Genomic DNA, 16,637 nt, shown 5'->3' with positions numbered 1-16,637 from the left:
ATGAAGTAAAGGAAATAGGTATTTGGAAAAAGTAGTGCTAGAGAAGTTGGTGAGACTACAAGTCAATAAATCCCAAGGACCAGATAATCTACATCCCATAGTCCAGGCAGAGGTGGTGACGGACAAAGCGTTGGTCATCATCTTCCAGAACTCCACATCTCCTGGAATTGAGGGGTAGAGATGTGACCCTATTTGAGGCAGGCATGGAAGAAAACAAATTATTGATCTGGTCAGTCTGACCTTGATATCTGAGAAGATTCTGGAATCTATAGTGAAAGATGTAACGGCATAACACCTTCAGAAGTATAATTGGACTGAACAGCATCAACACGGAACTATGAAAGGAAAATCATGTTTGACTAATTTGTTAAGAGTTCTTTGAGGATGTGACTAGTAGAAATGATAAGGAAGAAGCCATTGGATGTGGTTTATTTGGATTTTCAGAAGACTTTTATAGGGTCCCACAGAGTATTTTGATCAAGAAGGTTACTACAGGGCAGAGCTGGGAGTAATTTATGGTATTGAGATTTGGTTAACAGACAGAAATCACACAGCAAGAATAAATGCATCTTTCCCAGGTAGGTTACTATGATTTATGGGGTATCACAGAGACTTGTGCTTGTGCCCTGGCTATTCACGATCGACATCATCAATCCAGTTCTGGGAATTGCACGTCGTATTTGCAAGAACATGATACAAAACTAGGTAGGATTGAGAGTAGAGAGCATGCAAAAGGCTTCAAGGTGATACAGACAAGCTGAGTAATTGTGCAAGATGCAATATTGTAATGGAAATAGTGAAATTCCACAGTGGAAAAGCAGGGCATTTTTTCTAAATGGCAAGAAGCTGGAGAGCATTGATGCTCAAAGACACCTTGTATTCAAGTCATCAAAAGTGCAACATGCAAATGCAGCAAAGGATTAAAAGAGCAAACAGTTTGTTGGCCTTATTACCAATTTGAGTTCAGAACTAAGGGAGTCTTACACTGAGTCTCAACAAAAGTGCACCCAATTACTATGGACAGATTTGGTCTGCTTACCTAAAAAACAGTATATTTACCATTTCAGGAGAGAAAGAGTAGATTAGGACTATATTCAAAAAATTAGAAAAATACAAGATGATTTTGAAACTTAGGAAAGTTCTTAGAACTCCACAGACTGGATGCAGGAAGGATGATTCCCTTGGCTGAGGAATCAAGAACCAGGAGCAGAGTCTCAGAAAAAGATGTAGGCTATGTAAAAATGAGATGAGGAGATATTTTCTCATGTAGACTGTGGCAAACCTGGAATTCTCCATCCTGTTGGGCTTTGGAGCCTGTGCCTCGAGTTTGAATGGGAGGTCAATAGACTTCTGGGTATGAAGGAAATCCTCTAGGAAAATGGCATTGAGCTAGAAGATCAGCCATAATCTTGAAGAATGCTGGACTAGGTTCTCACTGAAACTTCATCGAACATAGAACAATTACAGCACAATTCAGGCCTTTTGGCCCACAAAGCTGTGCTGAATATGTCCCTACCCTAGAAATTACTAGGCTTACCCATAGCCCTCTATTTTACTCAGCTTCATGTACCTATCTAACAGTCTCCTGAAAGACCCTATTGTATCAGCCTCCACCACCATTTCCAGCAGCCCATTCCATACACTCACCACCGAGTAAAAAAAAACTTACCCCTGACATCTCCTCTATATCTACTCCCCAGCACCTTAAACCTATGTCCTCTTGTGGCCACCAATTCAGCCCTGGGGAAAAGCCTCTATCTACCCTATCAATACCTCTCATCATCTTATACACCTCTAATCAGGTCCCCCCTCATCCTCCGTCTCTCCAAGGAGAAAAGGCCCAGTTCCCTCAACCTGCTTTCATAAGGCATGCTCTGCATTCCAGGCAGCATCCTTGTAAATCTCCTCTGCACCCTCTATATGGCTTCCACATCTTTCCTGTAGTGAGGTGACCACAACACTCCAAGTGGGGTCTGACCAGGGACCTATATAGCTGCAACAATACCTCACGGCTCCTAAATTCAATTCCCCGATGAATGAAGGACAATACACCATATGCCTTCTTAACCACAGAGTCAACCTGCGCAGCCGCTTTGAGCGTCCTATGGACTCAGACCCCAAGATCCCTCTGATCCTCCACACTGCCAAGAGTCCTACCATTAATACTATATTCCGCCAACATATTTGACCTACCAAAATGAACCACTTCACACTTACCTGGGTTGAACTGCATCTGCCACTTCTCAGCCCAACTCTGCATCCTAGCTATGTCCCTCTGTAACCTCTGCCCTCCAAACTATCCACAACACCCCCAACCTTCGTGTCATCCGCAAACCTATAACCCACCCCTCCACTTCCTCATCCAGGTAGTTTATAAAAATCACAAATAGTAAGGGTCCTGGTACAGATCTCTGAGGTACACCACTGGTCACTGACCTCCACTCAGAATATGACCCTTCAACAACCACTCTGCCTTCTGTGGGCCAGCCAGTTCTGGATCCACACTGCAATGTCCCCTTGGATCCCATGTCTCCTCACTTTCTCCATAAGCCTCGCATGGGGTACCTTATCAAACGCCTTGCTGAAATCCATATACACTACATCTACTGCTCTTCCTTCATCGATGTGTTTAGTCACATCCTCAAAAAATTCAATCTGGCTCGTAAGACAGGACCTGCCCTTGACAAAGCCATGCTGACTATTCCTAATCATATTATACCTCTCCAAATGTTCATAAATCCTGCCTCTCAGGATCTTGTCCATCAGCTTACCAACCACTGAGGTGAGACTCACTGGTCTGTAATTTCCTGGGCTATCCCAACTCCCCTTCTTGAATAAGGGAACATCCACAACCCTCCAATCTTCTGGAACCTCTCCCGTCTCCATGGATGACACAAAGATCATCATCAGAGGCTCCGCAATCTCCTCCCTCGCCTCCCACAGTAATCTGGGGTACATCTTATCCGGTCCCGGCGACTTATCTAACTTGATGCTTTCCAGAAGTTTCAGCACCACCTCTTTTCTAATACCTATATGATCACCCAGCTGTACCATCCACCTACAATGATATGGTGGCTATGTAATCACCAAATCTTTCTCCCTGCACTTCCGACACCAAATAGCTTTTAACCTTGTATTAATAGTTAAAGCAGTGTCAATCAACAACTCTCACCAACAACTACTTACATGGTGGAATCTTATTCCTTTAAGTGTATATTTGTTCAGAAAATTAAAACTGTTCCTTTGCCTTCCTGTCATCCGATCTTTCCTCGTGTTGTTTTGTTCCCAATTTGAATTTAATTCATCCCATTTCCCCTTGGTCTTTTTCCTCAATGCTTAAATTTTCATCTCTTCAGGACATGCATTAGTGATCTCACTGCTGACTGTATTACTAGTTACCTTATGGTTCCCCCTTGCTTGTAAAAGTTTATGTTGAAAGATGTAGCAAGAAATCCAATGAATTGCCTTGCCCGGCAACATTTGATTAATTAATTGTGTCCTCCTTTTCCTGTGTTGATATCTAAAACGACAATTTGATAAACATAGATGGTGTGGCCATTGTAAATTGGTAAATTAGATTACCTAAAATGGGGTGCACAGGTTAAGCATTTGGTACAAGTGACCTTCAATTACTTCTGCTTGGTTTAGAATTGAATAAAGCTACAATGCCAAAATAGTTCAAGTAAAATTGTTTCAAACAACTGTGCTGTTCATTTTTGTTTTTACATCTTTAGTAGGAAAGCAGGTCAGGCAAACAGTGCTGAGGTGAGCAAACTAAAAATAGTCACTTACAGCCAGTTGCTGGCCCTCTATAGAAATGCTTGATACCTCCTACACACCAGAAATTTGAATAGCTTAAAGAAAAATGGCATTCAAACTGGATTCTGCTCTCAGAATTTTCATTTTGGTTTGGTACTCCAATTGCCAAATGGAAAACAGTGAGGACGTGAATATAGTGAATGCATGTTGTATTCAAACAAACATGAATCAGGAAACATTACTAGCCAAAATAAAAAAAGGTACAACAACAGAAGGACATGATGTATGTTTGCATTAAAGTTATATAACATAATGCAAGTTAGAGATTTGACATTCAAAAGGATGAAAGCCTACTTTTGGCCCAGTGTTTTGAAATAGTGTCAAAAAGTGACCCATCCCTCATATTCCCATCTTTACGATGTCACTTGCAGATCACCAAATGCAATAACTGTTATGAACTATTGCAACCAGGCAGTATTCTAGAAGTAATGGGCACTGTTATTAACACAACTCAAGATGGGTTTAAAAAAAATGCAATAAAGTTTCAATCATGGTACCCATCTGCCAACTTGTGCATATCCTGATCTTAAATGGCCAAAAATGATAAAACAAAAGAGCCATTTCCCAGTTCTACAGGAATACATTTACTTATCATTGATCCTACATCCTTGCACCCAAAAGATCAAAGTTTTCAGAGTCATCAGAAGTATAATTAATAGCTGAAGCTTGCCATGATACTTAATTCACCCTGGTGCAGAGAAAGTCTAATGTAGATTCTCCTTTTAAATGGATGAAGATAGTTGAATCAATTCACACTGAATCTACTTGTGCTTAAAATTCTGATCCAATTCCATTATCAGATTAAGTGCGTCAAAGAAATACAATAACATGGCAACTCCAGGCCATGCCGCATGGCAATTCAGCACTCAGCTCACCTCCAAAACAGTGAGATTAATCCAAATTGTGGGTGACAAATTAACAAACTAGTGGTAGAAATTTCACTGCAAACAAAACTCAATCTCATGCTAAATGGTACATAACATAATGCTACAAAAAAAGCTTTGATTATGGCAGTATCACTGCAAGACATTGAACTGTTTAAGCATATTGAAGCATTTATACCTGTAGTTTCAAAAGAGATGTTGTTCACCATCTTAAAAAAGTTAAATACTACTGCTCAGATTTCATGTGTTGACTTCTATTTGGAAAGATGATCTTTAAGGTTACAAGAGAACTTTTATAACAATGGTATCAAAACTTTATATATTTGTGGGTTATTCTTTCGTTATCAATTGTTAAGTTAGCTTATTTTAACACTTGGGTCCTAAAACTATTCGAGAAAGAATGGTGTCTTTGAATGGGGAAAATAGCCAATATGGAAGCATCTGAAAATATTTTATTACTTAATGTCCATTTTGATTTAATGGCCGTCATCAGTGACCATATTACCATAAGATATAATGGAAAAAAGGCCATTTTTACCTTGTTTTGGTTAACTGGAAAAGGGCCAATTTCACTACAATCAAAACAGTCCTGATCCAGGTGAACTGGAACCAAAAACAATGCAAGAAACACTCAACAGGTCATACAGCAGAAGTGGGGAGAGAAAGAGTCAATGTTTTGGGTCAAGGACTCAACTGGAAAAGTCCACAAGTGCTTTTTAATTTGGAGGGAGGAGAATGGAGGGGATGTCTAGGATAGGATGCAAACCAAAGCTGTCAAGATAACAATTAATAAATTGTAGCCAAAGACATTTGTTAAGGGAAAAGATGAAGCTCTGAAAGTAAGTTTTGGTCAACACCTTAAAGATAAAAAGTTACCTTGACAACTTTGGTCTGCACCATCACAGATATTCCCTCTCCTCTCGACAAATTAAAGCATTTGCCTTCTTAATTCTCCAATTTTCAGAGGTCCTTAATCCAAAACTTTAACTGTGTTTCTCTGCTCAACTGAGTGCTTCCAGCATGTTGTGTTCCAGATTTCCAGCAGCTGGGAAATGGCTCTGTTTTATCATTCTTAAAACAGTGGTTAGCATCTGGAATATGCTAAAGGTGTAGTGTTAAATGGGAATGAAACCTTAGCATTCAAAAAGGGAGCTGGATAAGGATCTGAAAAGGGAAGAATCTACAGGATTATGGGGAAAGAGCAGATGTGCAGGATGGGCTGTACTGCTCTTACGTAGAGCTGTGACAGATTTGACAAGACTTCTGTGATTTAATTATCCTACAATTCTGTATACTCAAATCTAAATACCCAACAAAGAGGTTGGGTGAAGAATTTCCATCCAAACATTTTTCATTTTTCTCACCAGCACAATCCAACTATAAATAGCTAACGGGGAGGAAGAATATCACTATTCTTCACAATAGTAGCCATAAGAATACCAAGGACAAGGCTGAAGCATTCACAACTATGCTCATTCATGACTGCTGAGGAAGTTATTTCTGTTTCTTCCAAGATCCCAACCATCACAGGAGTCAGTCTTCAGTCAGTTTGACTCAATCCATGTGATATCAAGAATTAGCTGTGAACACCAGATATAGCAAAGGCTCTGGGACCAGACAATATCCCAACTAGCTACTGAAGGCTTGTGCTTACTACCTGCACTTCTAGCCAAACTTTTCCACAAAATTATAAACATAAAAAGCAGGTCAAATTTGATTTTCTCAGCTTTTCCCCACATAAATTCCGAAATTTATTCCGCATCTCAAATTTTTGGGTAACGATGTGAATTCTGAGGGCTAATTTCTGTAGCCCGAATGGCCATAATGCTGGGGGAAGGAGGGAACTTTCCCTGTGGCAAAAGGTATCAGAAGACAGAACTATGCAGATATTTTAAAGTATCACTGCAAATACCAACCCCTTTTTAATGTGGCATTCATGTTTTCTACACTAAATAGTTAATAACCCAAGTCTTGTTTTTATTATTGTTCATAAAATCTGGCCCAATCACCAGTCCTGACAGCACAGAAACAGGTTATTTAGCCAAGTAGGTCAATGCACTTATCAAACCAAAAATTCTTTGCACCCATCTCAATAAACCTCTTCACAACAATGAGGTGATAAGGGATGGCAATGTGAAGAACAATTAAACCATTATCAGTAGCATAACAACTGAACAAAACCATTAAACTCCAGTATTTCTGTAAAACTGACTATTTCTCAACCAATGCTACAGGTGAACCAACCTTCAGGCAATGAAAGCTTTATCAATAGCACAAGTATTATCATCACAAAAGCAAAAAAGGCACAAATAAACAACAGTAAAAACGTTCTCACTACGGCATGGGAGCATAGTGGTTAACACAAAGCTTTACAGCGCCAGTGACCCAGGTTCAAATCCAGCCACTGTCTGTAAGGAGTTTGTATGTTCTCCCCGTGTCTGTGTGGGTTTCCTCTGGGTGCTCCGGTTTCCTCCCGCATTCCAAAGACATAGGGGTTAGGAAGTTGTGGGCATGCTATGTTGGCGCCGGAAGCATGGCGACACTTGCGGGCTGCCCCCAGAACACTCGACGCAAAAGGTGCATTTCACTGTGTGTTTTGATGTACATGTGACTAATAAAAGATCTTCTCTCATCTTAACTTTAAGCACAAACCAAGAAACAAATATTCATGGTACAAAAACATTTGGCATTATTGGGTACACTTACCCCAAATGGAGGATAAGCAGCAGGAGGCACAGAAGGTGGTGGCAGTACAGGTGAAGATGGAGGAAACAAGCCTAGGGCTTTCAGGTTCAGACCAGGGATTAGATGTGCTTGAAGCTAGATAATAAGATTGACTGCTTAAGTATTGTGATGAAAAGTGGATTGTCCAATGATTCAACTTCACACCAAAAAGAACTTGTACCAATGTTATTTCACTGCACACATCAATAACAATTACATACCACCATTAAAGTGCAGTTTAAAAATGTCCCATTGCTCAGGGTTTGCTCTTTCACATCTATGTTTATCAACATCACACCCATAAGACAACAAATTGAGAAATGTCAGAATCAGAGTTGAGATGATCTCTGAAATGTTCCTTCCAGCAAACACTGAATGCTCTCAGTCCTCTTCAAGTTCATCTCTGGCTTTACACCAGGTGGGCTCTTCAACATTTGTGTCATAGATGGTCTCAACAGGGTGATCATCCATGCATATCAGGGTAAACATTAGTAGGATGCTGGACCTCCTGTGCTCTTTCCACCCATGATCAGTTTTGTTAAGTCATGGGTTTTCTGTCAGATCTCAGCTGTTTTTTATTCCTGCAGCTGGAGCTTACCACAGAACAATACAGGCCCTTCGGCCCACCATGTTGTTCTGACCTTCAAACCACTCCTAAGACTATCTAATCCCTTCCTCCCACATATCCCTCTATCTTAAATTCCTCCATATGCTTATCTAACAATCTCTTGAATTTGACCAACGTATCAGCCTCCACCACCACCCCAGGCAGCGCATTCCATGCACCAACCACTCTCTCAGTGAAAAACCTCCCTCTGATATCTCCCTTGAACATCCCCCCATTACCTTAAAGACATTCCCTCTTGTATTGAGCATTGGTGCCCTGGCCGTCCACTCTATTCCTCTTAATATTTTGTATACCTCTATCATGTCTCCCCTCATCCTCCTTCTCTCCAACGAATAAAGCCCTAGCTCCTTTAATCTCTCCTCATAATCCATACTCTCTAATCCAGGCAGCATCCTGCTAAATCTCCTCTGCACCCTTTCCAATGCCTCCACATCCTTCCTATAATGAGGCAACCAGAACTGTTTGTAAAGCTGCATCATTACTTTGCAGCTCTTAAACTCGATCCCACGACTTATGAAAGCTAACATCCCATAAGCTTTCTTAACTACCCTATCCACCTGAGGGAACTTTCAGTGATCTGTGGATATGAACCCCCATATCCCTCTGCTCCTCCACACTACCCAGAATCCTGCCATTTACCTTTTATTCTGCCTTGGAGTTTGTCTTTCCAAAGTGTACCACCTCACACTTCTCCGGATTGAACTTCATCTGCCACATGTCAGCCCAGCTCTGCATCCTATCAATATCCCTCTGTAAACTTCGGCAGCCCTCCACACTATCCACAACACCACCGATCTTTGTGTCATCTGCAAACTTGCTAACCCACCCTTCCACCTCCTCATCTAAGTCATTAATAAATATCAAAAGTAGAGGTCCCAGAACCAATCCCTGTGGGACACCACTAGTCACAGGCCTCCAATCCGAATGCACTCCCTCCACTACAACCTTCTGCTTTCTACAGGTAAGCCAATTCTGAATCCACACGGCCAAGCCTCCCTGGATCCCTTGGCCTCTGACCTTCTGAAGAAGCCTACCATGCCAAACCTTGTCAAACATCTTACTAAAATCCATGTAGACCACATTTACTGCACTATCCTCAATCTTCCTGGTCACCTCCTCAAAGAACCCTATCAGGCTTGAGAGGCAATATCTTCCCTTCACAAAGCCATGCTGGCTGTCCCTAATCAGGCCATGATTCTCTAAATGCTCATAGATCCTATCTCTTAGAATCCTTTCTAGCAGCTTACCTACCACAGATGTAAGGCTCACTGGTCTGTAATTCCCTGGACTATCCCTACTACCTTTTTTGAATAAGGGGACGACATTCACCACCCTCCAATCCTCCGGTACCATCCCCGTGGACAACGAGGACTCAAAGATCCTAGCCAATGGTTCAGCAATCTCCTCCCTCGCCTCATGAAGCAGCCTGGGGAATATTCCATCAGGCCCCAGAGACTTATCTGTCCTAATATTTTCTAACAACTCCAACACATCCTCTCTTGATATCTACATACTCTAGAACATTACCCTTACCAACACTGTCCTCAGCGTCATCAAGACCCCTCTCCTTGGTGAATACTGAAGAGAAGTATTCATTGAGAACCTCACCCACTTCCACAGCTTCCAGGCACAGCTTCCCACCTTTGTCTACCTTTATTCTAGTCATCCTTCTGCTCTTCACGTATGAGTAAAAAGCCTTGGGATTCTCCTTAACCCTACTTGCTAAAGCCTTTTCATGTCCACTTCTCCCTCTCCTCAGCCCCTTCTTAAGTTCCCTCCTTGCTGCTCTATATTCCTCACGACCCCCGTCTGATCCTTGCCGCTTACACCTTATGTATGCTGCCTTCTTCCTCCTAACTAGATGTTCCATCTCTCGTCACCCATGGTTCCTTCACCCTGCCATTCCTTCTCTGCCTCACCGGGACAAATTTATCCCTAACATCCTGCAAGAGATCCCTGAACATCAACCACATCTCTATAGTACATTTCCCTTAAAAAATGTCATCCCAATTTACACTCTCAAGTCCTTGCCTTATAGCCCCATAATTCGCCTTTCCCCAATTAAATATCTTCCCGTCCTCTTTGCTCCTATCCCTGTCCGTGACAATCCTAAAGGTTATGGAGCAGTGGCCGCTGGGCCCAAATGCTCACCCACCGATAGATCTGTCACCTGACCTGGTTCATTACCCAAAACTAGATCTAATATGGCATTTCCTCTAGTCGGCCTGTCAACATATTGTGACAGGAATCTGTCCTGGACACACTTAAACTCTGCCCCTAAGCAGGTGCCAATCAATATTTGGGAAGTTGAAGTCTCCCACTATAATAACCCTGTTATTTTTGCATTTTTCCAAAATCTGCCTCCCAATCTGCTCCTCAGTATCCCTACTACCACCGGAAGGCCTACAGAATAATCCCATTAGAGTAACTGCTCCTTTCTTGTTCCTAACTTCCACCCATATTGACTCTAGAGAGGATCCTTCTACATTATCCACCCTTTCTGCAGCTGTAACAGTGTCCCTGACCAGTATCGCCACCCCTCGTCCTCTTCTCCCTCCCTATCCCTTTTAAAACACAAAGCCAGGAATATTCAAGATCCATTCCTGCCCTGATGTCAGCCATGTCTCTGTGATAGCCACAATATCGTAGTCCCATGTACTTATCCAAGCTCAGTTCATCTCCCTTATTCCTGATGCTTCTCGCATTTAAGTAAATGCACTTTAGTCCATCCACCTTACTACTTTTATAGCCTGTACTCTGCTTCTCCTTCCTCAAAGTGTCTCTACCTGTTAGATCTGACTTTCCACCCCCCCATCCCCTTCTTCCTCTGACCTACTCCTCTGGTTCCCATCAATTCAAACCTCGTGTTTACAGTTAATTAGCTATTGATTTCCTGGTCATACTCATCAAATCTGGACTAGCAATGACCAGTAGAAATCCAAAAGTCTCTTCACAGGTTATAATTATGATGAACTTCTGATGGTGTTCATACTTGTGTGGGTTTCTTGAGATCTTTAACAGTGACTTTGTTGTGGCAGCATTTCTGTACCTGCCGTAGTTTTAGGGCCAGATTGATGGAGATAACAGATTACATGAAGAGTCATCAGTACATGTCATAGGGCAAGTATTAGATATCCTTGCATTCTATCTCTGGATTAGGAATATTGTGATGAGGCAATGTGTCTGTCCCTCTGAAGAAACACTGTTGGTTATGACATGATCATGCTTCAAGTACCTTGTTAGAAGGATGACTCAGTTAGAGTTAGGTTTCCCTACTCTTTTTGGTAATTATGCCTTACCAGAGGATTACCTCTTTTGCAACCCTGCCCATAAGGATCTGTTTGTCTGTCTTTGGGATACAGGCCTGGGCTTTCTCAAAGGTCAGAGTGGAAGTTCTCCTTGGCCACATCCAAACCTTTGAAGATTAGATGTATGCACTGATGACCCTAGTATGCTGGTTCCATGCCAGAGTGAGATGGAAGGGGATTTCAATAAGATACCAGACAACCTTATACCCAATGGAGAAACCCACCACATGAAGAAACTCTTCTAGTTTGCTCTTCCAGAAGGTGGTGTACCCGTTGCCTTGCTATTTGAGTTGACATCATGACTGGAAGGAAGTGAATATCGAAGTATCAAAGTTCCCAGGGTATTGTAGAGGAGTAATGTCCAGGTCTGTCACTGTTGGAACTATGCACAAGTGTCTTGATATTCTACATCTCAAACTTTTCAATGATTGGAAGTTGCCCAAGTGTGATTTAACATGAGCAGCTGTTGCAATCCAGCCACCATATCAGATCGAGAGCACCTGGTCATGGAGTCATACATAGAACCATACTGCACAGGAACAGGCCCTTTGGCCCACAATGTTGTGCCGAAATAATTACATTAGTAATAAAATGCCCAACTAAACTAATCCCTTCTGCCTACACAATGTCCATATCCTATCATTTCCCTTAGATTCATGGGCCCATCTTGAACACCCCTATTGTATCTGCCTCCACCACCACCCCGGGCAGTGCATTCCAGGTACCCACCACTCTGTAAAACAAAACAAAAACTTGCCCCGCACATCTCCTTTGAACTTTCCCCTTCCCACCTTTTTAGCTGATGAATTAGACATTTCAACCCTGAGGAAAAGATACTGTGTACTCTATCTATGCCTCGCAATCTTATAAACCTCTATCAGATCTCCCCTCAGCCTCCACTGCTCCAGAGAAAGCAACCCAAGTTTGTCCAACCTCTCCTCATAGCACATGCCCTCTAATCCAGGCAGCATCTTGGTAAACCTCTTCTGCACTCTGTCCAAAGCCTCGACATCCTTCCTATAACGGGGCGTCCAGAACAGAATGCAATAATCCAGATGCAGCCTAACTGAAGTTTTATAAAGCTGCAGCGTAAGTTCCTGACTCTTGAACTCAGTGTCTCAATTAATGAAGGCAAGCATTCCATGTGCCTTCTTTACCACCCGATCAACCTGTGCAGCTACTTTCAGGGAGCCATGAACTTGGACCCCAAGATCCCTCTGCACATCAACACTATTAAGAGTCTTGCCATTATCAGTGTACTGTCTCTTTACATTTGCACTTCATATTTGGCCCGGTTAAAACTCCATCTGCCATTTCTCTGCCCATATCTGCAACTGATTTATATTCTGCTGTATCTTTTGCCAGTCTTCTATGCTATCCACAACACCAATCTTTGTATCATCTGTAAATTTACTGACTCACCCATGTACATTTTCATCCAGGTCATTTATATACATCACAAACAGCAGAGGTCCCAGTACAGATCCCTGAAGAACACCACTAGTCACAAATCTCCAGCTAGAATAAGTCCCATCGACCACTACCCTGTCTTTTAAGGGCAAGCCAAGTCTGAATCCAGATGGCCAATTCACCATGGATCCCATGCATCTTAATCTTCTGGATAGCCTCCCATGAGGGACCTTATCAAGCACCTTACTAAAATCCATGTAGACAACATCCACAGCTCTACCTTCATTAATCACCCTCATCACCTCATCAAAAAACTCAAATCAAGTTAGTAAGACACCACTTGCCTTGCACAAAGCCATGCTGACTGTCCCTAATTACGCCATGGTTTTCCCAAATGCTCATAAATCCCATCCTTAAGTATCCTCTCCAGTAACTTCCCAACATAAAACTCACTGGTCTATAGTTACCAGGATTATCCTTGTTTGCCTTCTTGAATACAGCTGGTAAAAAGGCCATGCCAACCTTCAACTACTTATCTACATTAATACCATTTTCCAGCACTTATCAAAAAGCATTTATGCCTGAGCAAGACAAATGCTCATCAATACTACTTAAATATTGCGAATGGCAAAGTATGTAAAAATTACATGAATTTCAATGACAAATCTAATATGGATTACGTTAAATTGTTGGTTTTTAAGCTACATAATTCTGCAAAGTTACCAGAGGCAGGTTCTGGAAAAAATACATAGGAAGTACTGAAAAGATCCCAATGGCAATACAATCCTCAACTAAATTATTGTTGGTTTATCATTGCCATGTGTACCCAGATACAGTGAAAAAACTTGTTTTGTTTACCAACCACTTTCTGATTACTTACATTCATAGCTGTCATATCATTATCATAGGATTCCCTAATTTTCTTCATGATTTCTTCTTCAGCTTTGGAACATGCTTCAATACTGCTTTTTATTGTAATGGTCCTCTCTGGGTTGTAAAGCGTCAAGTCCTGTAAACTGCAGAACCAACAAAATTCACGTACTGTGAAGAGGCAATCAAATTAAAGGATCAAAAACAGAAATGCAATATTCCAAAACTTACGGGGAAATGGTGATTTTAGTGTCTGTATCTTGCTCGATTTTTTTTAGGTTTCTTCCTTCTTTCCCAATGAGTCGTCCAACAAAATTGTTGTGTGCTAAAATTTTTAAAGGTATTTCTTCTGTGCTGCAATAGTTTAAAGATGAGATTTATTCCCAAGTAATTTTTGAGTCTTCTCATTAGTTTAATTTACCTGACAAGGATCAAAAAACCGTCCATTGTTCTCACTTAGACCTTGGGACATTACCAGAACATAGGTCCTCACACAAAAACATTTTCTATACATTATGGTTCCCTCTCTGGCACATTGAGCAAACTCAGTAAGGAGTTCATTGGGATTATACTGACTGGCAGATTCTCCAATCTACACTTAATTAACTGGCTCCCAACAGAATAGGGCACTATAATTTGCCTTTGAGATCAACAATTGCAGAAGTAGGTAAGTTGGAAGTAAAATATAACTGCTACGTTGGAGCCAACAGTACTTTAAAGACCAACAGAAATGCATCAGTTATTTAACATTTAATGAATAAATAAATTGAACCTTAAATCTGTCAAGATATGTACAAATTCTGTATGTGGGATATGCAAACACGAAATAAGAGGGTGTAAAGTTTAGATTTAATAGTATAGGGAAAGGATAATGAATGTGTTGAATAGTCCAGACTGCTTCATGCAGCAGATAATGTTGAAAAATTTAAGGGACAATTGTATATTGACAGCAATGGGCTTCAAGTATTAATTTTGACCATGTGAAAGACATTAGTGTCCCATGCTGCCCATGCAAGAAAACTGAATTCAAACATTTAAAAAAAATAAAGTGAAAGGGCAATAATGCAGCAATTTAAAAATAACCTGGCTGTGCTGCAGGTGCAAACTAAATTGTTCACACTTAAGGACTGAAATGCAAAAAGGTTTTACTCCCTACACGTACAATTTTGTATCCTGAGCTTCTTTCTGCATGATTTCCATAATCATCTTGCAAGCAGCCGAACACCCCTCTGGTGTTGAGTGAATACTTATTGGTTTCTCAGCAGCACCCGCATTGTCTTTGCGATGAATATCAATCCTACAAACAGAAGCACAGCATTCATACATTAGTGTCTGACTGCTACTTACAGAAGTATAAAAATAAATTCAATTCTAGACAGATAGTGAATGACATTCAGGACAAAAATTTAGCATGGTACTTTTACCCCCATTGACCTCCAACCCTTCATCCTTTCCACTGAAAGATCTTCACAGCTACCCCAGCCTGTGCAATAGCTCTCCACTGATTACTCAGCACAACAGGTTTGGGTTACTGGTCTGGAAAATCTTCCCATCTCTATGGGTTTGGGGTTGTCGGGCTCAGCACAAACTTATTACAAGTAGAACAGATATAGTCTTCATATTCTGACCCTTTCAAGTTTGCAATGTTTCACCATAGAAAAATGAGCAACCAGCACCAGTGTACGACCAAGACAAATATACCATCCAATGATACATGCCCAATTTAGTCAAAGTTGTTTTGAATCAGTGTAATTTTTAACCATTCAACAAGACACTGTGGTAAACTTCAATTTGCCATTGAGAGAACAGTGAGTGATCCCAACTTGCACACACCAAAATAAAATTTCAAAAACAAAAATCCCAGGTTTTAGGTGGTGTAAAATATAAATACAGGAATTTATGCTCATGAATTGAAAGGCAAACTAACTGTCATCTATTGAGGCCGGATGGAAAGGTAAAGAAAAGTCTATGATGGATTTGAGCAAATTGGAGAAAGGCCAATTTTGTGGAAATGAGAAAGGATCTAGGTAGGGTGGATTGGGATAAGTTATTTTCTAGCAAGGATGTGCTCAGTAAATGGAAAGCCTTCAAAGACGAAATTTTGAGAGTGCAGAGTTTGTATGTTCCTGTCAGGATTAAAGGCAAAGGTAACAAGCATAGGGAACCTTGGTTTTCAAGGGATATTGGTGAGCTGGTTAAGAAAAAGAGAGGTGTATAGCAGGTAGAGGCAACTATGGACGGATGAGGTACTTGAAGAGTATAGGAAGTGTAAGAAAATACTAAAAAAAGGAAATCAGGAAGGCAAAAAGAAGACATGAGGCTGCTTTGGCAGATAATATGAAGGTAAATCCAAAGGGTTTCTACAGGTATATTAAGAGCAAAAGGACAGTAAGAGACAGAATTGGTCCCCTGGAAGATCAGAATGGTTGTATATGTGTGGAGCCTCAGGAGATGGAGGAGGTCTTAAACAGTTTTTTTGCATCAGTATTCACTCAGGAAACTGGCATCGTGGATATGGAAGGAAGGGAAACAAGCAGTAGTGTCATGGAACATACAGAGATTAAAGAGGAGGAGGTGCTTGCTGCTTTACAGCGAATAAAGGTAGATAAATCCCCAGGGCCTGACAAGATATTTTCTCGGACCTTGAGAGAGACTAGTGTGGAAATTGCAGGGGCCCTGGCAGATATATTTAAAATGTCCTTAGCCACGGGTGCGGTGCCAGAGGACTGGAGGACAGCTCATGTTGTTCCATTGTTTAAGAAAGGCTCGAAGAGTAAACCGGGTAATTACAGGCCAGTGAGCCTGACATCAGTAGTGGGTAAATTATTGGAAGGTGTTCTGAGAGATAGGACATATAAGTATTTAGACAGCCAAGGGTTGATTAAGGATAGTCAGCATGGCTTTGTGCATGGTAGATCGTGTTTAATGAATCTTATGGAGTTTTTTTTGAGGAGGTCACTAAGAAAGTAGATGAAGGTAAGGCTGTGGATGTTG

At 41.2% G+C, this 16,637-nt stretch overlaps 1 protein-coding gene across 1 annotated transcript in view; it reads right to left on the bottom strand.

The window, feature by feature from the left end:
- Window positions 1–16,637, bottom strand: part of LOC127570160 (insulin-like growth factor 2 mRNA-binding protein 3) — a 119,677-nt gene that overhangs the window by 24,676 nt on the left and 78,364 nt on the right. Inside the window, 4 exon segments of the mRNA XM_052015408.1 lie at window positions 7,410–7,523; window positions 13,654–13,789; window positions 13,875–13,997; window positions 14,806–14,940. Coding sequence (XP_051871368.1) covers window positions 7,410–7,523; window positions 13,654–13,789; window positions 13,875–13,997; window positions 14,806–14,940 — 508 coding nt within the window.

The sequence above is a fragment of the Pristis pectinata genome, chromosome 5 (assembly GCF_009764475.1).
Source record: "Pristis pectinata isolate sPriPec2 chromosome 5, sPriPec2.1.pri, whole genome shotgun sequence".
Classification (NCBI taxonomy): domain Eukaryota; kingdom Metazoa; phylum Chordata; class Chondrichthyes; order Rhinopristiformes; family Pristidae; genus Pristis; species Pristis pectinata.
The sequence above is the reverse complement of the archived record's forward strand: the minus strand, read 5'-3'. Positions and strand labels throughout refer to the sequence as shown.